Raw genomic sequence first — 26,381 nt, forward strand, 5'->3', positions numbered from 1 at the left:
GCTCGCGCCCGTCTCTGGGGTTTGCGCTTTCAGCCGCGGCTCGCGCCCGTCTCTGGGGTTCGCGCTTTTAGCCGCGGCTCGCGCCCGTCTCTGGAGATCCTTTAAGCAGCGCTCTTAAACCCCTCTCCTCGCGCACCAGGAAACAAAGAGGGAAGAAAAAGTCTCTTGCCTCTTCGGCAGGTGCAGGCTTTTCCCCGAACTCCCTCCCGGCTAGTCGTGGTGCACTAACCCCTTCAGGCTATGTTCAAGCCGCCAACCCCAGTCCTCTCCCTGATCTCCGTCCAAAACCAAAACCCGAGCCTCAGCTGGCAGCCCCGCCCGCCCCGGCGGGTGAGCAGACAAGCCTCTCGGGTTGGTGAGTGCCGGTCGGCACCGATCGTCTGTGCAGGAATCTCCCCGCTTTGCCCTCCGCACCCGTCGCTGTGCACTACTCCGCGGTCCCGAAACTCCCCCCTCTGCCTCCCGCAGTCTCCGCCCACGGAGGGGCTTCCTAGTGTGTGGAAACTTTTCCTCCTTCACAGCTCCCTCCCACTGATGCAGGTGCCGTCCTTATTCTTTTGTCTCTGTTTTTTCTTTTGCCGTACCCAGTTACGTGGGGAGTTTCTTGCCTTTTGGGAGGTCTGAGGTCTTCTGCCAGCCTTCAGTAGGAGTTCTGTAGGAGTTGTTCCACGTGTGGATGTATTTCTGGTGTATCCGTGGGGAGGAAGGCGATCTCCGCGTCTTACTCTTCCGCCATCTTCAAGGTCCCCCTAGAGATCCTGTGTATAAGTTTTGTGTGGCTATATGTTTAATTTCCCTTGGATATCTACCCAGGAGTAGAAATGCTGGGTTGTATGAGAACTCTATTTTTAATTTTTGGCGGAACTGCCAAACTGTTTTCCAAAGTGACTGCACCATTATACATTCTCATTAGCAATTAATGAGGGTTTTACATTTCTTCACATCCCCACTAACTCTTATTACTGTCTGTCTCTTCAATATTTTGGAAGAGTTTGTGAAAGACTGTTCAGTGTTAATTCTTCCATAGATGTTTGGTATAATTTACCAGTGAAACAATCTGGGCCTGGGCTTTGCTGTCTGCAATTTTTAAAATTATTAATTCAATCTCTTTACTCGTTTTAGGTCTATTCTGATATTTTATTTTTTCTCGAGTTACGTTAGGCAGTTTGTGCCTTTCCAGAAATCTATTTTATCTATATCTAATTTGTTGATGTATAATTGTTCACAGTATTTCTTTATAATCTTTTATATTTCTGTAAGGTGGGTAGTAATGTCTTCTCTTTCATTTTTAATTTTAGTAATTTGAGTCTTCTCTCTCCCCACCCCTTCTTTCTCCTTCTGTTTGTCTGTCTATCTCTCCCTGTAAGTCCAGCTAAAGATTTATCAGAGAACCAACTTCTGGTTTTGCTGATTTTTCTCTATTTTTTCATTTATTTGTACTCTAATCTTTACTATTTACTTCCATATGCTTGCTTTGGGTTTAGTTTGCCTTCTTTTTTCTAGTTTCTTAGGGTGGAAAGTTAGGTTATTGATTCAAGATCTTCATTTTTAATATGGGCATTTTGACATTTAAAGCTACATATATATATATATATATATAAAATAGAGAGAGAGAGATTTAAAGATATATATATAGACATTTAAAACTATATATATAGCTTTTGCTGCTTCAATTAAGTTTTGGTATGTTAATTTTATTTTTAGTCATTTCAAAGTATTTTTAAATTTCCCTGTGATTTATTCTTTGTGTTATTTTTCATATATTTGTGCATTTCCCAAACTTCTTTTTGCTATTGATTCCATTATGCGTTATTTCATTCTGTTGTGGTAGGAGAACATATTTTGTATGATTTCAATCCTTTTTAATCTATTGAGACTTGTTTTGTGGTGTAACACATGGTCTTTCCTGGACAATGTTCCATTTACACTTGAGCATAATGTATTCTATTACTGAGTGGAGTGTTCTATACATGTCTAGGAGGTCTGCATGGTTTATTCTGCTGATTAAGTCTTATTATTCTCTTGATCTTATGTATTCTTTTATCCATTACTCCAAGTGAGGTACTAATGTCTCCAAATATTGTTGAATTGTCCATTTCTCCTTTTAAATATGCCAATTTTTACTATTTAACTGGACATGTTAATTTGTATAGTGCACAACTCTGGAAATACGCATGTGTTTTGGGCTCTGTTGTTAGTGTATAATATGTTTGTAGTTGCCGTCTTCTTGATGGAGTAATCTGTTTATTATTATAACATACCCTCTTTGTTTCTTGTAATATTTTGTTGTAAAGTCTATTTTGTCTGATATTTGTATAGCCACTCAAGTTCCCTTTCAATTACTTATTGCAGGTATATATTTTTTATCCTTTTACTTTCAACCTATTTGTGTCTTTCACCATAAAGTGTATCTCTTGTTGACAGCATACAGTTGCACCATGCTTTGTAATCCATTCTTCCAATATCTGCATTTTGATTGGGTTGTTTAATCCATTTATATTTAATGTCATTACTGATTAGGTCAGATTTGAATCTTCCAAATTTCTATTTGTTTTCTTTTTCTTTTTTTTTTTAAACATCTTGATTATGGTATGATGGCTTTACATTGTTGTGTTAGTTGCTGCTGTATAACAAAGTGAATCAGCTATACGTATACATATATCCCCATATCCTCTCCCTCTTGCATCTCCCTCCCACCCTCCCTATCCCACCCCTCTAGGTGGCCACAAAACACTGAGCTGATCTCCCTGTGCTATGTGGCTGCTTTCCACTAGCTATTTTACATTTGGTAATGTATATATGTCAATACCATTCTATCACTTCATCCCAGCTTACCCTTCCCCCACCCCATCCACTCAAGTCCATTCTCTACGTCTGTGTCTATATCCCTGTCCTGCCACTAGGTTCATCAGAACCATTCTTTTTTTTTTTAGATTCCATGTATATGTGTTAGCATATGGTACTTGTTTTCTCCTTCTGACTTACTTCACTCTGTATGAAAGACTCTAGGTCCATCCATTTCACTACAAATAACTCAATTTCATTTCTTTTTATGACTGAATAATAGTCCATTGTAATATATACGCCACATCTTCTTCATCCATTCATCTGTCGATGGACACTTAGCTTGCTTCCAAGTCCTGGCTATTGTAAATAGAGCTGCAATGAACATTGTGGTACATGACTCTTTTTGAATTATGGTTTTCTCAGGGTATATGCCCTGTAGTGGGAAGGCTGGGTCATATGGGAGTTCTATTTTTAGTTTTTAAAGGAACCTACATGCTGTTCTCCATAGTAGCTGTATCAATTTACATTCCCACCAACAGTGCAAGAGGCTTCCCTTTTCTCCACACCCTCTGCAGCATTTATTCTTTGTAGATATTTTGATAATGGCCATTCTGACCGGTGTGAGGTGATACCTCATTGTGGTTTTGATTTGCATTTCTCTAATGATTAGTGATGTTGAGCATCCTTTCATATGTTTGTTGGCAATCTGTATATCTTCTTTGGAGAAATGTCTTTTTAAGTCTTCCACCCACTTTTGGATTGGGTTGTTAGTTTATTTGATATTGAGCTGTATGAGCTGCTTGAATATTTTGGAGATTAATCCTTTGTCAGTTTCTTCATTTGCAAATATTTTCTCCCATTCTGAGGCTTGTCTTTTCATCTTGTTTATGGTTTTCTTTGCTGTGCAAAGCTTTTAAGCTTCATTAGGTCCCATTTGTTTATTTTTTATTTTATTTCCATTACACAAGGAGGTGGGTCAAAAAGGATCTTGCTGTGATTTAAGTCATAGAGTGTTCTGCCTATGTTTTCCTCTAAGAGTTTTTATAGTGTCTGGCCTTATATTTAGGTTTTTTTTTTTTTTTTTTTTTTTTTGGTATGCGGGCCTCTCACTGTTGTGGGCTCTCCCATTGCAGAGCACAGGCCCCGGACGTGGAGGCTCAGTGGCCATGGCTCACGGGCCCAGCCACTCGGCGGCATGTGGGATCTTCCTGGACCGGGGCATGAACCTGTGTCCCCTGCATCAGCAGGAGGACTCTCAACCACTGCGCCACCAGGGAAGCCCACATTTAGGTTTTTAATCCATTTTGAGTTTATTTTTGTGTATGGTGTTAGGGAGCCTTCCAATTTCATTCTTTTACATGTAGCTGTCCAGTTTTCCCAGCACCACTTATTGAAGAGGCTGTCTTTTCTCCATTGTATATCCATGCCTCTTTTATCAAAGATAAGGTGACCATATGTGAATGGGTTTATCTCTGGGCTTTCTATCCTGTCCATTGATTTATATTTCTGTTTTAGTGCTAGTACCATACTGTCTTGGTTACTGTAGCTTTGTAGTATAGTCTGAAGTCAGGAAGCTTGATTCCTCCAGCTCTGTATTTCTTTCTCAAGATTGCTTTGGCTATTCGAGGTCTTTTGTGTTTCCATACAGATTGTCAAATTTTTTGTTCTAGTTCTGTGAAAAATGCAATTGATAGTTTGATAGGGATTACATTGACTCGGTAGATTGCTTTGGGTAGTATAGTCATTTTCACAATGTTGATTCTTCCAATCCAAGAACATGGTATATCTCTCCATCTGTTTGTATCATCTTTCATTTCTTTCATCAGTGTCTTATAGTTTTCTGCATACAGGTCTTTTGTCTCAAGTAGGTTTATTCCTAGGTATTTTATTCTTTTTGTTGCAATGGTAAATAGGAGTGTTACCTTAATTTCTCTTTCAGATTTTTCATCATTAGTATATAGGAATACAAGAGGTTTCTGTGCATTAATTTTGTATCCTGCTACTTTACCAAATTCATTGATTAGCTCTAGTAGTTTTCTGGTAGCACCTTTAGGATGCTCTATGTATAGTATCATGTCATCTCCAAACAGTGACAATTTTACTTCTTCATTTCCCATTTGGATTCTTTTTATTTCTTTTTCTTCTCTGATTGCTGTGGCTAAAACTTCCAGAACTATGGTGAATAACAGTGGTGAGAGTAGGCAACCTTGTCTTGTTTCTGATCTTAATGGAAAACGTTTCAATTTTTCAACATTGAGAACAATGTTGGCTGTGGGTTTGTCATGTATGGCCTTTATTATGTTGAGGTAAGTTCCCTCAGTGCCTAGTTTCTGGAGAGTTTTTATCATAAATGGATCTTGAATTTTGTCGAAAGCTTTTTCTGCATCTATTGAGATGGTCATATGGGTTTTCTCCTTCAATTTGTTAATATGGTTTATCACATTGATTGATTTGCATATATTGAAGAACCCTTGCATTCCTGGGATAAACCCCACTTGATCATGCTGTGTGATCCTTTCAGTGTGCTGTTGGATTCCGTTGCCTAGTATTTTGTTCAGGATTTTTGCATCTATGTTCACCAGTGATATTGGCTGTAGTTTTCTTTAATTGTGACATCTCTGTCTGGTTTTGGTATCAGGGTGATGGTGGCCTCGTATAATGAATTTGGGAGTGTTCCTCCCTCTGCTATATTTTGGAAGAGTTTGAGAAGGATAGGTGTTAGCTCTTCTCAAAATATTTGATAGCATTCGCCTGTGAAGCCATCTGGTCCTGGGCTTTTGTTTGTTGGAATATTTTCTTTTTTTAAAAACATCTTTATTGGAGTATAATTGCTTTACAATGGTGTATTAGTTTGTGCTTTATAACAAAGTGAATCAGTTATACATATACATATGTCCCCATATTTCTTCCCTCTTGCATCTCCCTCACTCCCATCCTCCCTATCCCACCCCTCTAGGTGGTCACAAAGCACCGAGCTGATCTCCCTGTGCTATGCGGTTGCTTCCTCCTAGCTATCTATTTTACGTTTGGTAGTGTATATATGTCCATGCCACTCTCTCACTTTGTCACAGCTTACCCTTCCCCCTCCCCATATCCTCAAGTCCATTCTCTAGTAGGTCTGTGTCTTTATTCCCGTCTGGCCTCTAGGTTCTGCATGACCATTATTTTTATTATTATATTTTTTAGATTCCATATATATGTGTTAGCATACGGTATTTGTTTTTGTCTTTCTGACTTACTTCACTCTGTATGACAGACTCTAAGTCCATCCACCTCACTACAAATAACTCAATTTCGTTTCTTTTTATGGCTGAGTAATATTCCATTGTATATATGTGCCACAAATCACAGTTTCAATTTCAGCACTTGTGATTGTTCTGTATATATTTTCTATTTCTTCCAGATTCAGTCTCGGAAGGCTGTGCTTTTCTAAAAATTTGTCCATTTCTTCCAGGTTGTCCATTTTATTGGCATATAGTTGCTTGTAGTAATCTCTCATGATCCTTTGTATTTCTGCAGTGTCAGTTGTTACTTCTTCTTTTTCATTTCTAATTCTGTTGATTTGAGTCTTCCCTCTTTTTTTCTTGATGAGTCTGGCTAATGGTTTATCAATTTCTTTATCTATTCAAAGAACCAGCTTTTAGTTTTATTGATCTTTGCTATTGTTTCCTTCATTTCTTTTTCATTTATTTCTGATCTGATCTTTATGATTTATTTTCTTCTGCTAACTTTGGGGTTTTTCTGTTCTTCTTTCTCTAATTGCTTTAGGTGTAAGATTATGTTGTTCATTTGAGATTTTTCCTGTTTCTTGCAGTAGGATTGTATTGCTATAAACTTCCCTCTTAGAACAGCTTTTGCTGCATCCCATAGGTTTTGGGTTGTCATGTTTTCATTGTCCTTTGTTTCTAGGTATTTTTGATTTTGTCTTTGATTTCTTCAGTGATCTCCTGGTTATTTTGTGTAGCCTCCATGTGTTTGTATTTTTTTTACAGTTTTTTTTTTTCCTGTAACTGTTATCTAGTCTCATAGCGTTGTTGTCGGAAAAGATACTTGACACGAATTCAATTTTCCTAAATTTACCAAGGCTTGATTTGTGACCCAAGATATGATCTATCCTGGAGAATGGTCCATGAGCTCTTGAGAAGAAAGTGTATTCTGCTGTTTTTGGATACAATGTCCTATAAATATCAATTAAGTCCATCTTGTTTAAAGTGTCATTTAATGCTTGTGCTTCCTTATTTATTTTCACTTTGGTTGATCTGTCCACTGGAGAAAGTGGGGTGTTAAAGTCTCCTACTATGATTATGCTACTGTCGAATTCCCCTTTTATGGCTGTTAGCATTTGCATCATGTACTGAAGTGCTCGTATGTTTGGGTGTATAAATATTTACAATTGTTATATCTTCTTCTTGGATCGATCCCTTGATCATTATGTAGTGTCCTTCTTTGTCTCTTGTAATAGTCTTTATTTTAATGTCTATATTGTCTGATATGAGAATTGCTACTCCACCTTTCTTTTGATTTCCATTTGCATGGAATATGTTTTTCCATCCTCTCCCTTTCAATCTGTGTGTTTCCTCAGGTCTGAAGGGGTCTCTTTAGACAGCATATATAAGGGTCTTGTTTTTGTATCCATTCAGTCAGTCAGTGTCTTTTGGTTGGAGCATTTAATCCATTTACATTTAAGGTAATTATCAATATGTATGTTCCTATTACCATTTTCTTAATTGTTTGGGGTTTGTTTTTGTAGCTCTTCTCTTCTCTTGTGTTTCCTGCCTAGAGAAGTTCCTTTAGTGTCTGTTGTAAAGCTGGTTTGGTGGTGCTGAATTCTCTTAGCTTTTGCTTGTCTGTAAAGGTTTTAATTTCTCCATTGAATCTGAATGAGATCCTTGCTGGGTAGAGTAACCTTGGTTGTAGGTCTTTCCCTTTTATCACTTTAAATATGTCCTGCCACTCCCTTCTGCTTTGCAGAGTTTTTGCTGAAAGATCAGCTGTTAACCTTATGGGGATTCCCCTGTAAGTTATTTATTGCTTTTCCCTTGCTGCTTTTAACATTTTTTCTTTATAATTAAATTTTGATAGTTTGATCAATATGTGTCTTGGCATGTTTCTCCTTGGATTTATCCTGTATGGGACTCTCTGCACTTCCTGGACTTGATTGACTATTTCCTTTCCCATATTAGGAAAGTTTTCAACTAATCTCTTCAGATATTTTCTCAGTCCCTTTCTTTTTCTCTTCTTTTTCTGGGACCCCTATAATTCGAATGTTGGTGCATTTAATGTTGTCTCAGAGGTGTCTGAGACTGTCCTCCATTCTTTTCATTCTTTTTCTTTATTCTGCTCTGTGGTAGTTATTCCCACTATTTTATCTTCTAAGTCACTTATCCATTCTTCTGCCTCAGTTATTCTGCTATTGATGTCTTCTAGAGAATTTCTAATTTCATTTACTGTGTTGTTAATCATCGTTTGTTTGCTCTTTAGTTCTTCTAAGTCCTTGTTAAACGTTTCCTGTATTTTCTCCATTCTATTTCCAAGATTTTGGATCATCTTTACTATCATTACTCTGAATTCTTTTTCAGGTAGACTGCCTATTTCCTCTTCATTTGTTTGGTCTGGTGGGTTTTTACCTTGCTCCTTCATGTGCTGCGTATTTCTCTGTCTTCTCATTTTGCTTAACTTACTGTGTTTGGGGGTCTCCTTTTTGCAGGCTGCAGGTTTGTACTTCCTGTTGTTATTGGTGTCTGCGCCCAGTGGGTAAGGTTCGTTCAGTGGGTTGTTTTGACTTCCTGGTGGAAGGGACTGGTGCCTGTGTTCTGGTGGTTGAGACTGGATCTTGTCTTTCTGGTGTGCAGGACCACATCCAGTGGTGTGTTTTGTGGTGTCTGTGAACTGATTATGACTTTAAGCAGCCTCTCTGATAATGAGTGGTGTTGTGTTCCTGTTTTGCTAGTTTTTTGGCATGGGGTGTCCAGCACTGGAGCTTGCTGGTCGTTGGACCTGTGTCTTAGCATTGAGATGGAGATCTCTAGGAGGGTTCTCACTGATTGATATTACAAGGGGCCGGGAGGTCTCTGGTGGTCCAATATCCTGTCCAGAGAGCTCAGGCCTGTCCGGTGTCAGGCCTGAGCTCTCCCACCTCAGAGGCTCAGGCCTGATGCCCGGTCAGAGCACCAAGACCCTTTCAGCCACATGGCTTGATGAAGAATGCTGCAACATGATGATCGCATGAATGGAAGTCTCTGTTTGTTTTCTATATGTCTTATGTCTCTGGTTTCCCCTCTATTCATCCATTACTGCTTTCTTTTGTTTTAAATAGATATTTTGAAGTGTGCCACTTCAATTCCCTTGTTTCTTTTATATATATTTTTGAGTTGTGTTCTTAGTTTTTCTTGGGTATTACAAACATCTCAATTTATAACTATCTAGATTAAATTGATACTAAGAATTTCAATATTGTACAAAATCTTTGCTCCATATAGCTCTATTCCTCTGCCCTTTATGTTATTATTGTCAAAAATTTCATCTTTATACATTATAAGCACATAAATATACTTTTATAATTATTGCTTTATGCATTTGCCTTTTAAATCCAAATGAAAAGAGAGTCACAAAAATACATCTATACTGTCTTTTATATTTACCTATGTAGTTACCTTTAACATTGCTCTTTATTTATTTGTGTGTATTTGAGTTACTGTGCAATGTTCTTTCATTTCAGCCTGAAGGATTCCCTTTAGATTTTCTTGTAGAGGATGTCTAAGAGCAATGAATTCTCTCAGTTTTTGTTTTTCTGGAACTATCTTGATTTTTTCATTTTAGAAAGATAATTTTACTGAATGAGTTTTTGTTGATGATCTTTTTCTTTAAGCATTTTGAATATGTCATCTCAGTGCCTTCTAGACTCCATAGTTTCTGATGAGAAATCAGCTATTAATCCTATTGGAGATCCCTCATATTTGATGAGTCTCTTCTCATTACTTTCAAGATTCTCTCTTCATCTTTGACAGTTTGATTATGATGTGTTTAGGTGTGGATCTCTCTGAATTTATCCTACTTGAAGTTTGTCGAGATTCTTGCATGTATAGACAGTTTTTATCAAATTTGGGAAGTTTTAAGCCATTATTTCTTCAAATATTTCTGCCCTTCTCTCTTTTCCTTCTCAGACTCTCATTATGCATGTGTTAGTATGCCTTATGGTGTCCCACAGGTTTCTGAGGCTCTGTTCATTTTTCTTCATTTTTTTTTTCTCTCTCTTCCTCAGATTGGTTAATCTCAACTCACCTATTTTCAAGTTTGCTGATTATTTCCTCTGGCAGCTAAAATTTGATGTTGAGCTTCATTAGTAAATTTTTCATTACAGTTATTATGCTTTCCAACTCCAGAATTTCTATGTGGTTCTTTTTTTACAAAAAATAATTTCTATGTATTGATATTCTATACTTGACGAAAAACCATTCTCATACTTTGCTTTAGGTCTTTACGCAAGGTTTCTCTCAGTTTTTTAAACATAACATCTGACTTAAATTTCTTTGTCTATTTAAGTGCAAAGTCTGGGTTTCCTCAGGGGTAGTTTCTATTGATTGCTTCCTCCTTCCCCATCCCTGTTTATGGGTCATAATTTCCCTTTTTCCCCCCATGTCTCATAATTTTTTGTTGAAAGCTGGACATTTCAAGTAGTATAATGTACAACTCTGGAAATTAGATCGTTTCCCCAGGGCTTGTTATTGTTGCTTTGTTGTTGTTGCTGTTTATTCAGTGATTTCCCTGAAGTATTTTTTTAAAGTTTGTATTTATTGTCGAGTGGGCCTAACATGTTTGTTTGGTTGCTTAGAGGTCTGCTCATAACTGGGCAGATATTTTCTTAAGTACTTTACACTAATACGTCTTTCAGCTTCTGCCGAGGGCTCCGTTTGCATATTGACGTATTTTTTCAGTGCTCTAGCAGGAAGTTTGTAATTCCACCTTAGCTTTGTAATTCCGCCTTAGTTTCACTCCCTGCTTGTGCAGAGCCTCTTGATCAGCAAGAGGGAAAGATCAGGGCTTTCTTTTATGGGCATACACCCAGCCCTGCACTTGAGTATGGCTTTCCAGATTCCAGGGAATATGTCAGAGCTTTTCAAAGCCCTCTGTGGACTTCTCGTTCCACGTCTTTTCCTTTAAACTCTTTTGTTCAGCCTCTTGTTTGTTATTGCCACTTCGGTGGCTATAATGTTAAATAATTACCTCTGTTTGGGGAAAAGGCTGTTTTTAGGGAGTGAGCTCAGAGTCGGATCAAATAAAGACAACCCCTGTGAGTGGATGTTTCCAGGAAACGGCCAGACAGCTCAAACACTGACAATATTTTGTGGAGCTCTAAATCTTTTCTTCTTCTTTCAGTGGCTGCTGGCTTGCTGGCTTTCACTGCTATTTTGCATGTGAGAGTGTTGATTTTCACGGCTACCATGGAGCTGGGGGAGGGGAGGGGAATATGGCAAGTGAAATCACCACAATTCTTGCTGTTCTTCCCAAGATTCAGTCTTTTTTTTTTTTTTTTTTGTCTTTAAATAAACAATCCTCAGAATATTTTAATCCTTTGGTTAATTTCTAGACTTCTGAAAAAGTTGATTTTGACAATACTTCCAGGTTTCTAGTTGTTTTTAGGGAGAGTAGATTTTCAGAAGTCCTTACTCCACCCTTCTGGAAGTTTCTCATATTGACTCTTCACCATTCCCTAGGCCCAGAGAACTCCACTGGACCTTGATGAGTTCTGAGGCTTCTCTGTGGTTTCAGGCACATTTTAGAGTAGGCACTGGTGGCTGGTTAAATTTTCAATTTTCCCAGCCTCCACAGGTCCTCATCAGAATGGATCCAAACTGTCAGATTGACTGTAATTTACGGAAAGCTGCTCTGGACAGAAAAAGATGGCCTATAACTTCCACAATTAAGACATACCATAGGTGAAGGAACCATACAGAAGAGCCAAAAAGAAAACCTATAAAAAGGAGATGCTCTGCCTTCTAGGAAGTTAATCTGGAGAAACAGCTGTGCTGAAGCATAGAGACTCAACATGAAAAATACAGCAATGACTCATATATGTATGTATGTTAGCAAATAAAATTCTCATGGTTTTACATACCTATACTGCTCAGAATTTACTATAAATTTGCCTCTTTCAACTGATTTCACACACTGAGTAGAGGACAAGGCGCCCTTCATTATGATGTTTGTTTGTGGTAGTACTGATAAAGACAAGGACTTTTAAAGTCCTTTTCACTAGTATTCCTAAGAATGCTTCTTACATTTCTCTATCTTCCCCCAAAGGAGTCAGGATCAGACTGGTATAGAAGAGTAGTCAAAAGCTTAGTCTAGCACACCCACACACATACACAGACACACCTTTCCCCAGAAAGACAGTAGGTCTTCTGGTCTAGGGAAAATGGTTTTAGTTCCTAAACCCAGGGATAGAGAAAGATTTCCCATGGGAGATAACAGACCCATTATTTGTCATCTTGTCTTCTTGAAATCCTCCAGCTGGGTGGATGTTCCCACCCCCACTTGTGGCACATTATAACCATAGAAGATAACAATTGTTACACCTAACTCCTTTTTGATGTTTTGAATAATCTTTCTAGTGCTGCCAAGGTACAATAGTGACCAATATCAAACTCTACTCTCCCTTTCATACGTTGCCTAAAATCCGGCCTCCCTCATCACACTGCCCAATGTTCTCATGCTGGTGAGTGAGGAAATAAGTGACAAATGTGCCAAGTCCAACAGAGGACAGGCAGAAGGTATTTTTGAATGCCAGCTTTCAACTCTATAAAACCACAGAATTACAAAATAGGTGCAGCTAAACTTACTTAGGGTTTTTTTTTTCCAGTTGGGAACTAAGATAGGTGTGTTTCTCAATAAGGAGCAATCAAGGTTGATCCTTCCTTAGTCTGTGTTTCAGGAGATTGGGCAAACAAGCGGCTATACAATAGTGTCAGGCACTGAAGGTCTCCAAGTTGGATCTCCTTTCTGTTACATCTCTTCGTTCAGTGGTAACTGTCATTGGTGCTAAAATTCCTTTGCCCCCATAGTTGTAACGATTAGAGTCTGGGGCCATGATAAAAATAAGGCCTCGTCACAGCATCTTAGGAGAGTCTCATCATATCTGGTAGGACATATGATACTGGCATATGGATGCTACCTAAAAAATTGGATATTCTGAATGCTATACAGGAAAAAAAAGCATCCCCTTCTCCAACTGCAACATTTCACAGTCATCTCTCACTTTCAGCACCTTCCTTGCTACACAAGGATCTGCACAGGGTAAAGAGGGGGTAGGATAACATTAGCGTGAGAGATGGGAGGGATAAACTGCCTTCAACAGCTTTCACAGAAACAAACATTTGTCACTGAGGTCTTTGTCCATCGTCTTCTAGCTTCGAGCTCTCAGTATCCTATGACCTTAGATGTGACACCATGGCAATTGTGTTCCTTCTCCAGCAAGTGGAAAGGCAAAGGCAAATCCTTCTAAGACTGAAGGGACTGCAGGCTGAACCCGGGTGATTGTGTTTAATGGGGAAATGCAAGGAGGCAGAGGAGTTTCTAACAATGCTCCTCCCCAGCCCTCCAAAGACAAAGCTGTGCTTTAGCTGGGCTAGCTATCTTTCCATCCTGTGGGGACATGAGGTAGAGTGGGGACAGACTGGAGGTGGGAAGGATGGGAGAGAGAGAATGAATAAGAGGTGGCAGGAGGTGAAGCTGGTCTGGTAGGGACAGGCCAGCACCGAATGCTTCTAACACCCACAGTGCCCATCACCTACCACATAAAGGATCCCCAGCAAATACACTCTGGTTTATAAGCTTGATCCCCAAATACCCAAGAACTTAAAGACAAGCAGGACTATGTTTTCCTGGAGTGGATTGTAAAAAGGTGAATAAATGAAAAGAGATTGAGAAGTGTGTTCTCGTATCCACTGAGACAAGAGAGCAACAGTTGTGCATGTGGCAGGACTGTTCACTGCCCCCCGAGGAGTGGGTTTTCTTAGTCAAATTGACACTTACCTTTGGCACCCCTCATCCTCCCCCAGACCCACCTGGTACGTTCCCTGTGGCTTTGCGATGATAGACGTCCCATCCCCAAAGGTGGTGCAGCAGCTACTGTCCTCACAGTTGGTGATGACAGTGGCGTAGTGTGAACTTTCAATCTGCATGCACTTCACCTGCCTGGTGATCCTCTGAGGACCTTCGTCTGTGGGCAAATGCAAGGGAAGCAGGTCTGATAGGATGCACACATAGGGAACATGCCTGCCGGCTGACTCTGACTGTGCTCCTGCCTCCTGGCTACCTGGACTCGAAGTCAAGATCCAGTGTTGAGAACTCACTCCATGGGGCTGGAGTATGGGCTACTCTCTATGTCAATGCAGTCATATTTCCAGAATATCTCTTAATTTAGTATGCTCTTTTGTTCTCACCATTCTTTTTATTTTGAGAAATTGAAAACATCCGGAAAAGCACAAAATATAATTTAACTATTCATGCTCACTAATCAAAATTAACACTTATTAATATTTTGCCATATTTGCTTCATTTTTCATATGTACATAAGAGAAAAATACAGATAAAGTTGAAGTTTACTGCTCTCCTTATCTCTGGGTTTATTCCTTTTTCTCACAATCCATTTTTATACTTTTATATAAATGTATGTATCAAAAACAACATATAGTATTTTGTGTACTTTAAATTTGCATAAGTTATATATTACTCTATGTATCATTCTATACCTGAATTTTTAACTTAACAATGTTTTGAGACATTTAGCCATCTTGATATATATGTGTGTGTGTAAATAGGTGCATGTATGTGTGCGCTTCATTCCTTTTAATTGCTATATAGTACTCCTTTGTAAGCATATACCACATTTTATTTTTCTATTCCACTGTTGATGGACATTTGTTTTCCCAATATTTTAATATTAAATTTGGTGTTGCAAGTAGCACCCCTATACCTGTTTCCTTGTTCAAATGTATAAGAGTGTCTTTCTATACATATCCAGAAGTAGAGTTAGTGTATCGTATGATATGCACATTTTCAATTTACCAGATATTTAAAAATTGCCCACCCAAGTGGCTCTTTTAATTTTCACTCTAACTAGCAGGGTGGAAAGATTCCTCTTTTTCCAGTCACTTGCCCATTTGTTGCACTTAATTTGGCAATGAAGCAGTTAAACTCTGGAATTAAAGAAAAGTGAGTCGGAATAACTTTTATTTAAAAATCGTTTTTAAACTTAGCTTAGGAAGGGTGGTAGGCTTTTAGATAATATGAAAGACTCTGGTTCATTAGTAGCTGCAGCTGGCTTTTCTCTTATATCACCTTTCTGATAATGAGAATTGTCAGAAAGGATTGAAGGAGGACCTACCTGAGGTCACCTATGTATGCAAATTAGATTCCTTAAGGATCAAAGGAAACAGGTCTGAGATCTAATGTGCAGGACAGTTGAGTCATGATTATTAACTTTCAGTTGCTACCAATCCAGGCTGTAAGTTTTCAGTGGTAAAAATGGAAAAGGCACTATTACTCTCCATCAGCCAACTAGAGCTGTTATCACTTCCACGTCAGCTGAGGATAAAGATCATAATAAAGGGCCTCATTTGGATTGCGTGAGTATTCTTTGGTTGATGTGAATTCTTCAAAAAAATTATTTTCTTATGTGTATTTTCAAAAATCAGTGAGGTTTCTACCTATCTTATTGTAAAGACATAGAATATTGTCATCTACTTGAAAAAGAATTTGAAAAAGAAGAGATACATGTATATGTATAACTGAATCACTCTGCTGTACACCTGAAACTAACACAACATTGTTAATCAACTATACTCCAATATAAAAGAAAAAATTTAAAAAAAGAAAATAAAAACTTACCTGTCTCTTGATCATCCGGAGAAATAATTTGATCTTCATAAACTTGATAAAAGGTTGTGATTCTGGTACCATCAGCATGATCCACTACCCGAGTACCATCTTTCTTTTCAACGATGATCACTTTGTCTTCTCGAGTTGTCATAACCTGAACATACAAAGGCAGAGCAGGTTAATCCCAAGTGTGCTTATTTTTACACCCCATTGACTAACATCAAAATCCTGGTTATTTAGAAGTAAAAGTTTTATCTCATCTACTTGATCTAATCTTTATAACAATCCTGGGAGGCAGGCAATGATATCCCCATTTTATAGATGAGGAAATTCAGGCTTAGAGAAGTTAAGAAACTTGCTGAGTGTCACTCAGCACGTGCCAGAGCTGATGCTGGACTAAGACTGTCTGACTTCAGAACTGGTGCTTCTTCCATGGTTGCACATTTGTGAGTAAAAAGTTAACATCAGGACTGATGAGACCCAGGTATGTCCAGGAAAATGGTCCCAAGTCCTGCTCCCTTGGAAACTACAGGTTTAAGATAAGCAAGGGACCACTGGTGTCTGTAGTGAGGGTTCTGATGTGGTCTGGTCTCCCCTGAGGAAGCAATGCCAGAGCTTGGATTTTGTGTGCCGGTGCAGGGGGGCAGCATGGGTGAAAGGGGTGCTGGACACAAAGGATCCCAGGGAGCAATGGGCAGAGTGGTGAGAGCAAGGTTAGGAGTGAGGGACCAAACTGGGAAGATTATTAAGCATATTAAGGACACAGTCTTTATCCCAAGGCAGGCAAATCAGTAGTGAAGGGTTTTAAGTATGTGGACTAGAGTAAGAAACACAGAAAACATTCATTTAGTCCTAGCAAGTACTTCAGTCTGAAAGAACACTCAGACCTTTGTATCCTGTAGCTAAATGGTTCACCAGAGAAGCTCTAAACCCCCAGCTGTGTGTGTGTGTGTGTGTGTGTGTGTGTGTGTGTGTGTGTGTGAATATGTGGCAGGCATGGAGATGCATAGCCCAGATCTTCCTTCAAGACAGGATTTGCTCCCCAGCTGTGTGGAGCAAAGTTGGCAAACAGCCTCCAGATGTCAGCTCTTCCAGCATCTGCCTCAGCTGCAGAGAGATGCTTTGCCTGACTCACATTGTTCCAGGTGAACTTGGTCCAGTGACTGAGTGAGGCAGGAGTACACCGATATGGTTCCTGCTCCCAGACTTGGGACATTGGGACAGATGACACTGGCTTCTGAGCTCCTGCCAGTTAACCAAGGCTTTGTGGGGTCAGCTCAGCTCCTCCTCTGTCCAATCCTGCTTTCTCCCCATTCCTTTCACAAATGGTGTCCCTTATAAATATCTTGTACCACAAACTTCATTTCAGTGTTTGCTTCTGGAGACCCCAACTGTCAACAATGTATTAAAATTATATAATGCATATTTTTAAATCATTGAGTGTTTTCTAACTTATACTGTCCTAACTGTAAGGGACACAATTTGCACTGAAGTGTCCAGATGGATATGAGAGTGAGTTTGCTAGCTATGTTTTGACTCAAGTGTCTAGGGCTTTTGGGAGTAGGTCACAATTACATTTTTATCTTTTTATAGTAGGCAGAAATCACTATAAGAGAGAAGTGCACACTGATCATTATTTTAAGTTCTTATCGTTGGCACTCTCAGCCAGTGGTAGTATAGATATGTATATCTGTCTATCTATATCTGTCTGTCTATCTATCTATCCATCTATCTATCTATCAAATGCGTATAACAAGAAATACTGCTGTAGAATGCAGTGACTGAGAGCATGGACTCTGCAGTTAAGCTGCCTGAGTTCAAATTCTGGTTCCACAGCTGGCTGAGTGATTTAGGCAAGTTGCTTACCTTCTCTGGGCCCTAGTTTCCTTATCTGCAAAATGGAGCCAACACTACTATTCCTCAGAGATGTTATATGGATTAAATGAGATAATGCTGGTAAAGTAATTCACACTTAATTGGTCATCAAGTTAGCAATGATAAATACTAGCTCTTTAACTCATTTATTTATTTTGGCTGTGGCGCATAGCTTGTGGGATCTTAGTTTCTCAACCAGGGATCGAACTTGGGCCCTTGGCAGTGAAAGTGCAGAGTCCTAACCACTGGACCGCTAGGGAATTCCCTATCTAGTTTAGATATTCACAAATTATTATTTAGAATTATTCCAACATTTTATAACACCACATAACATTGACATTTTCTGATCACCATAGGGTAAGATAATCATTATTTTTAGTGGTGGCAAGAACACAATAGAAAGAATATTTACTGAACACCTGATGGTGCTAAATCTGATATTAATCTTCCCAACTATTTTAGGTAATGACTATTATTTCTATTTTAGGAGTAAAGATACTAGATTAGAAACATCCAAAGTCATATATCTAGTAAGAAGCGTGACTTGGGGTTCAAACCCATGACTGCCTCACAGCAAGGTCAGTGGCACTCCTCTAAAATGTGATACTTCATGTCAGATATCACGAAAACACACATCCATTCTCAATTTTGTTTCATATGATCATTGCCCCTTATTTGCATAATAGTTAAGCATATGAGACCTAGAATACAACTTGGGGTCCACATTCTGAATCTACCACCTGCTGTGTGATCTTGGAAAAATTATTTAGCCTGTCTGTAGCTTAGTTGTCTCATATGTAAAATGGAAACAATAGTTTGTTGTGAGAATTAAACAAGTTAGGATGTGGAAAACACCAAGAACAGTGCCTGGCACACAGTGAGCGCTCAATAAATATTATTACTATTGTTGTGATTGCGATTTGACTGTTGGGAGTCTATGCTTGAATCCAGGCTCCTGCCTGGATCTTGGTTTGTGCTTCCATAATGGTGCTAGGTATCAGTAAAGGAAATTGAGTGTCATTAACTCAGAAATATTAATCAAATTTGCAAATTAAGCCAAATAATCTGTATCAGGGCTGAATTAAAGTGAGTCATTTGAAGTCACCAAAAAAAAAAAAAACTATCCTGAGATGATATGTATCTTGAGTCTCACAACAGAGAACTAGCAAACAATGTAAGAGATAATGAAACTATTTCAGAAGTAGGCTGAAGAAGAAAGGAAAACGCATTTGGTTAGATAAAGGAATTTATCTCGATAGCAAGCAGACATTTTGCTTTCGACTATCAGCGTGTGGTTGCTAACAAGTGCTGGAAGTCCAGAAACCAGAAATAAGGCATGCAGGAAATCCTTTGTCTTGTTAGATTTAGAGGGTGCTGCAAAGCTCCACATAAGATATTAGAGGAATAGCTGAGGAATGGAAAGAGCCCAGTTTTTAGTCCCAACGACTGGTTCTAAACCTGGCTCCAGCAATTCCTGGTCACATGACTTCACTTGCTGAGGCCCAGCTTCCTCATCTGTATAATATACACTGGTGTGAGGCCTGAATGAGAGAATGTATGCAAAGCCCCTAACAGAAAGCCTATAAAATATGCTATTGTGCAACCCAGGGGTTTCAGTTTCACATCTGCTTGACAGATAAACAAAACTGTTATTTACTATACCACTCATTTGTCACTTTTTCTTAAGTTATAAATAAAATCTTTCTTATAGTTGTTTTGTGGTGGTGTTGAATTTTTGAGTTATTTAATGTGGGCATCTCATTAAATATACCATACATTATTTGAAGTCAAGGATCATGAACAAATTTCTATAATTCATGTCAGGTACACACAAAAAGTAGGAATAAATCAGAGCCCCTCACTTCTAGAAGATAAGACATATAAACAAATACATTCAACATAAAGAAATATAGGATATCATTAATCATATGTCTTAAAAGTAGAATAGAAAATTCATGATTTGTCTCTCACTTCAAGAATTAATATTTCATGATACACTACACTGGTCAAATGAACCACACAATATTTTTAGATTTGGAAAGATGGATCCATCCATTCATCCATACGTCCATTACCTAACAAACAGTTATTGAAAATTTATTATTTGACAGGTATTCCTCCATGTGTTGTTTCAGAACCCTAACAATTTAGAAAAATTTGTAATATATAATTGTTTGCCATACCGTTCCATTGACAGGATCTGTGGCTTTAAAGGATAAAAGTGGGGCCAAGTCTGCTATTCTTTCTAATCCTTTGGTGCCAATCCGATTTCCTTGAGGTGTAGTTGTAAACCAGGTGCCTAAGTGAACCTCCACAGGAGCTACTGTTTGAATTGTTTCTGGGGGAGGTTCATGGCTTTCATTTTTATGTGCCACTGATGACTGATTTTTCTGACTTTTTCCTGTGGAAGTTCAAGTAAAATCAAATACAACAAATCAACTATACTCCAACAAAAATTTAAAAAATAAAAAAAAAATTAAAAAAATCAAATGCAACAATATAACTATAATATCACATATAGAATTATTCATTAAGTTTTAATACAGTGCAGGTTACCTCAGACACAGAGAAATTCTAAGTGGTATTCATCAATTATATTATTTCTCAAGAAGCAAAAATTTCAGGTTAAGAATATCTAAATCTTGGTACTTGAACCTTGGCTGGATTCCCATCACCTCCCACAAAACATACACGTGCATACACAGCTCACTCTCCATGGCACAATACCCATTCTTGTCAATTTCTGTACACTTTTAGGTCTTGCTTACATCTCCCTAGATTCCAGATTTGGGGTCCTGTACCCTGGTTTTCAAAGCCTCTATTTTCTCCTGTGTATCTCTGAAATTTTTAGATTCCTTTTTTTGACTTATTATATTCTAGTATAATAGAGTATAATTTTAACTCTTCATTCCTCTGATTTTGTCATTTTTTTTTCAGTCACAGGAAACATCTTTCTTTGGCCCTGGATCTGGAGAACATTACCAATCAAGCATATCCTTGGCCTCTCATATGGAGAGGATTTGTACAGTTTAATTACTACATTGATAATCATCTGATACACATCCCCCTCTCAACCCCTCCCCACCCCCATTCAATTAGAACAGGAAGACAGAATTGAAGAAACCCTCATGGAACCCTGTAAATATTAACTCAATCCCTCTACCTCTGGAGTAAAGGTAGATTTACTCCATTTGTATGAATAATAATGAGTAATCTCATTATTATTTGCCAGGCAAAATTTGCCAGTGTTGCCAAGCCTTGATGATGAAGTAAACTCAGACGGAGAAAAAAATTGCAAAGAATATAGTAAAGGATTGTTGCCTCCAGGAAGATCCTTTAGATTCAGACCATGAAATGTGGATCTTGGTGTAAGATGCAGACTCAACTAATTGGGGGAACCAAAGAAGACAGATATATTTAGCTAAGCCTTTCCATTGCCCTAAGATTTAATTTGGACCTATTTGTATTTCCAGAGCATTAAAAGAGAACTGAAAGATAGACCTGTAGAAATTATTTAGAATGAAGCTCAGAGAGCCAATGTGACAGAAGTAATGAAAGAGAGGTAAAAGCTCTCTAATACACATTTAATTGGAATTCTCGAAGAAGAAGAGAAAGAAATGGATGATAAACAATATTTGAAAAGATAATATTGAGAAAGTTCCACAAGGAATGAAAGATACTAATTTACAGATTCAAGAAGCCCAATGTATTCCCACTTGGATAAATAAAAAGAAATCTACCCCTAGTTAAATCATATTGATATTATAATAAAAAAGAAAATATTTTAAAGGCGGTTAGATTGTCTAACAACAATTAGACTGACAGCCAACTTTTCAACAGCAATAGTGGAAGCAAGAAAAATATGAAGAATTATTGTCCACATACTGAGAGAAAATACCTGTCAATCTAGAATTCTACACCCAGTGAAATTATTTTTCAAGAATGAGGACAACATAAAGACATTTTCAGAAAACATCTGTTTTGCAATAAATAGCTTAAAACTTCCAGTTAAAACACAAAAATGTCTAATTTTTAAAACATACACCTATATGCTGCTCACAAGACACACTTTTAAACATAAACCATAGAAAGTAAAATAAAGTGTGGGAAAAGTTATACTGGAAAAGTTAAACAATAGCTGATGTAGCTATAAAAATATAAGCAAAATCAACATTAGAGTAAAAAAGAATCCTAGAATAAAAAGTCATTGTGTACTGATATAAAGTTAAATTCCCCATGAAGATAAAACAATTCTAAATTTGTAAGTATCTAAAAATCATATCCTCAAAATATATAAAGGCAAATCTGAGAACTATAAAAAAGACATAGTTATTTCAGAAAAAAGAAATATGGATTAAACTGTAAGGAGTGAAGAGGCTATTCTACCCTTTCAGGAAATTTAAACATACTTCTGCTGAATAAGTTGACATTGTACATTAAAAAGTCCATAAGGATATAGAATAAGAAATGTCAAAGTTTGAATGTGAGGCAAATATGGCCTACTGTCTGTTTTTGTACAGTCTGTGAAGTAATAATTCTTTGTACATTTCTACATAATTAAAAAATCAAAAGAATATTTTGTTATGTATGAAAATTATATTAAATTCAAATTTTAGTGACCATATCAAAGTTTTATTGGAACACAACACAGCATGCTCATTTGATTATGTATTTTCTAAGGCTACTTTTACACTACAATAGCAGAGTTAGTAGTTGTGATGGAGACCATATGGCTCCAAGTGTCTAAAACATTTACTATCTTGCCCTTTACAGAGAAGTTTCCTGAACCTGGATATAAATTGGACAACACAACTAACAAATTTGATCAAACAGATATAAAGAGAACTCTGTAACATGCTGTATAAATATATATATATAAATTAATTAAATTAAATTAGAAAAAGAGAGCTCTGTACTCAATAGCTGCAGGATATATGCAGTTTTCAACTTTTCAAACACAGACAGAATTTTTTTTTTAATTTGACCATATCCATTCCTCTGTCAATGGACATTTAGGTTGCTTCCATGTCCTGGCTATTGTAAATAGTGCTGTAATGAACATTGGGTACATGTATCTTTTCGAATTATGGTTTTCTCCAGATATATGCCCAGGAGTGGGACTGCTACTTCATATGATAGTTCTATGTTTAGTTTTTAAAGGAACCTCCATACTGTTCTCCATAGTGGTTTTACCAATTTACATTCCCACTGACAATGTAGGAGGGTTCCCTTTTCTCCACACCTTCTCCAGCATGTATTGTTTGTAGACTTTTTGATGACGGCCATTCTGACTGGTGTGAAGATGTCATACATGTATACCATGGAATATTACTTAGCCATAAAAAGAATGGAATAATGCCATTTGCAGCAACATGGATGGACCTAGAGATTATCATACTAAGTGAAGTAAGTCAAAGACAAATATCATATGATATCACATATGAAAAGATGCTCAACCTTCCTAATCATCAGAGAAATGCAAATCAACCACAATGATATACTACCTCACACCTCTCAGAATGGCTATCATCAAAAAGGACACAAATAACAAATGTTGGAGAGGATGTGGAGAAAAAGGAACACTTGTACGCTGTTGGTGGGAATGTAAATTGGTGCAGTCACTGTGGAAAATGTTATGGAGGTTTCTCAAAAAACTAAAAATAGAACTACCATATGACCCAGTATATCATTTCACTAAATTTTGAGTTATCAAAAAAAGAACTCACTTTGCCTCCATACAATGTTACTGGGTACCATGATGAGATGTGTGAATCTGAGAGAAAAAGACTAAATCTTAGTCTCACAGATCATTAAAGGCATATGAGAAATTGAGAAAAATTTGTAATGCCTGAGAGACAGTGTAATTTAGGGGTTAGTTGCCCAGACTCAAATCCGAGCTTTACCACTTACTAGCTGAGAGACTTCAAGGAAGTTAATTAACTTCTTTGTGTCTCAATTTTCTCATCTGTAAATTGAGATTATTAAGATACACACCTCACAGAGTTGTTGTGAGTATTCACTGATTTAATATTTTGAAGTATCCAGAATTGTGCCTGGTATACAAGCACACGTCTCCTATACATGAAGATCTCTTAAAATGAAAATGATGAACATCCCAACAGCAAACCAAGGAAAGATGTGAATAGAAAATTAACAAAAAGAAAAAAAAAAGCAACAAACATCTTTAAAGGTTTAATCTCATCAGTAATCAATGAAATGCAAATTAATATAATAAGATGCATTAATTGTCTATCAAACTGAGTAACATGAAAAGAATGACAATACCCGGCATTGGCAAGGGTATGAGGAAGCAGACACTTTCATACTCTGCTGGAGGTAGGGGCATAAATTGCAAGTGTCTTGGAGGGGAGCAAGTCTGTAATTTAGATTATGGCAGACATGGTTGATCGCTTACACAACACTTCTCCACCTTCCTTTTTCCTTACTAGTAGTGCTCATCTCCTGAGAAAAAAGCCAAAAGTTTCAGATGCTGTTTTCCCAGCCTCAGTCCCCAACCAGGTTTAGTCAATGACATATAAGAGGAGACCCTCTGGGGGTGGGGGAGACTGGTGTAATCTGGGGCTATTTTCCTCCCTGATAAAGAGAGACACTCGAAAGCTCTTGTGTTCACCCTCTTTCCTTTCTGCTTTGGAAGTTACGACATGAGGCCCTCGTGCCTGGAGCTGATGTGGCTCTCTTGCGATTTCGGGGAAAAGAGAAGGACAGAGAAGGCTACACAGAGACTTGATATCACTGATCACTCATCTAACCCTAAAACAGTAGTGTAGGCATTAGAACTAATGTTGTGTCAGAGTACATGATGATATAGGAAAATGTTTGCTCTTTATTACATAGAGATAAAAGCAATTCATGAAACAATGTGTAATGCTGTGATTCCCACTGAAATTTGCATGTATTCAATGAAAAGATAAGTGTAATTATAATAATATTGAGCATTTATTAAGCCCTTGGATTTATTAAATCCATTATAAATTGAGAGGCTTCGGTTACTACCTTTCTTTGTGATGACAGTCTCTGATGGTGCTGTTTCTGATTTTTGCTGAGAAACCATGCTCATCAAGTCCCCGCTGTGAGGGCTTGCTGGCGCGTCAGCAGGAAGACCAACAGACCCTGAATTGGGACTACTGCTCACAGTACCATCTGCGAAGAGAATCTAAAGAAAAAGCAAAAAATTTCAGCATTCTCAGAAACGAGGAAGAAACTGGTTAACAATACTGTGTGTCAAACTGAAAATAGGTTAAAAATAACTCAAAGAAATGTTATTTGCCAACATCCAGACCCAGCAGTATAAAGCATGTTATAGAAGGGTAGATTTGGAGCTCAGAGACAACAGATTAATAACCAGCACAATAATATTGCTTTGTTTTCCATTTACTTTCTATTTTGTTTCTTTTCATTTCCTATCTTTTATCAGATTGACTTGCTTTACGTTTTCCCATTCTTCACCCTTCCCCTATGTAATTGGGAAATTATTCACCCTATTTCAATTTTTCTAATGATACATTTAAAACTTTATCACATATTTAAACGTTTAGTTTCTATCAATATCTATCTAGTATGTATAGTATGCATAGCATCTAAGGCAGTGTTTTTTCTTCCAACTATATTATTCTTTGCCATTTTAAGGCATCATTCATTTTCAAATGAGTTGTTTCTCTTCCTTGTCATAGTACTGTTCCTCACCTTTAGCTTGTTTGTATTTTACTCTGCAGCAGGAAAGAGTAATTTATCTAACGTATTCTTTTACCTGTGTGGATCCATCCAACAGGTATTTGACAACAGTGCCTTGACTGGTAATAACTCTTGATGCCTCCTGCTCCAGAGGTGGCATCACTGTTTTACAGAATTCATAGTGCTTCACCTTCTGGGGGTAGCTCTGTCGGACCATGATGTCCCAAGTGGGTTCCTCGTCTATAACATATTTATCTTAAAAAGAAAAAAGAGCTTACTGAGAACTGTGCAATGCTGTATGGCTGGGATCTTATCTTCCTGCTTAATTGTTTTCATTCTTTTGTCTACATCTGGTTACTAGGGCAGTTTTCATGTCATGACAGATGGCCCAGAGTACTGGTTCTTTGCTGCCTTTCTTATAGTCACATGTAGTAAATAAGGTCATTTACAAGTACCTAATACATACTTTCTGCATGTATAAGCCAGTGTTTCTAATGATGTCCAGAACATTTCAGGGCAAAATTAGGAAGGGAGAGAGTTATTCTGTCTTAGATGTTGCCTTTTCTTCCCATTGGTATTTTTCTCTCACCCTGGATGCACAATGTTTCCCTGGGGTCCCCCAGTTCCCTGGAGCCGCAGGGGAAGTCACTCACTCAGGCTTGCCCTTCTTAAATCATTTATCATCTTTCAAAGTTAACACAACCCTCTCATCTCTAACCAAGTCCAGATTTTTCTCAGAGTTCTACTCTTAGCTGGCAATCAAGAAGAAAACACCTAATAAATTCCTCCAAAAGAAAGTATTATTATTGAGAATTACTGGTACACAGCAGCTACTCAGATTTCGCTAACTGAATAATTTCCTCTTCTCCATTTAAAAAGTGGTTTAATAACATAAAATCCAATGTCTGTCAGTGATGGAGTCTATTAAAAAATCGGAGTCTATTAAAAAATCAGAATCTATTCATTTGATGAGATGTTATCTAGATTTTTAAAGAAATACATTTGATAAATGTGTATCACCTTGAATATCCAAAATAGAGATGGAATTAAAAGGCTATTTGCAGAAAAATATTTACAGTAAAATATAATTTATGTAAAATTTGCATTATCTACAACTTAACATTATTTGTTATTATGAAGGCATACAT

General features: G+C 37.7%; 1 protein-coding gene across 1 annotated transcript in view; it reads right to left on the bottom strand.

Annotated features, from left to right (window-relative positions):
* Positions 1 to 26,381, bottom strand: part of SPAG17 (sperm associated antigen 17) — a 232,028-nt gene that overhangs the window by 62,269 nt on the left and 143,378 nt on the right. The window contains 5 exon segments of the mRNA XM_032628568.1: positions 13,851 to 14,005; positions 15,676 to 15,820; positions 19,725 to 19,942; positions 24,556 to 24,715; positions 25,310 to 25,488. Coding sequence (XP_032484459.1) covers positions 13,851 to 14,005; positions 15,676 to 15,820; positions 19,725 to 19,942; positions 24,556 to 24,715; positions 25,310 to 25,488 — 857 coding nt within the window.

This window comes from Phocoena sinus, chromosome 1, assembly GCF_008692025.1.
Source record: "Phocoena sinus isolate mPhoSin1 chromosome 1, mPhoSin1.pri, whole genome shotgun sequence".
NCBI lineage: Eukaryota > Metazoa > Chordata > Mammalia > Artiodactyla > Phocoenidae > Phocoena > Phocoena sinus.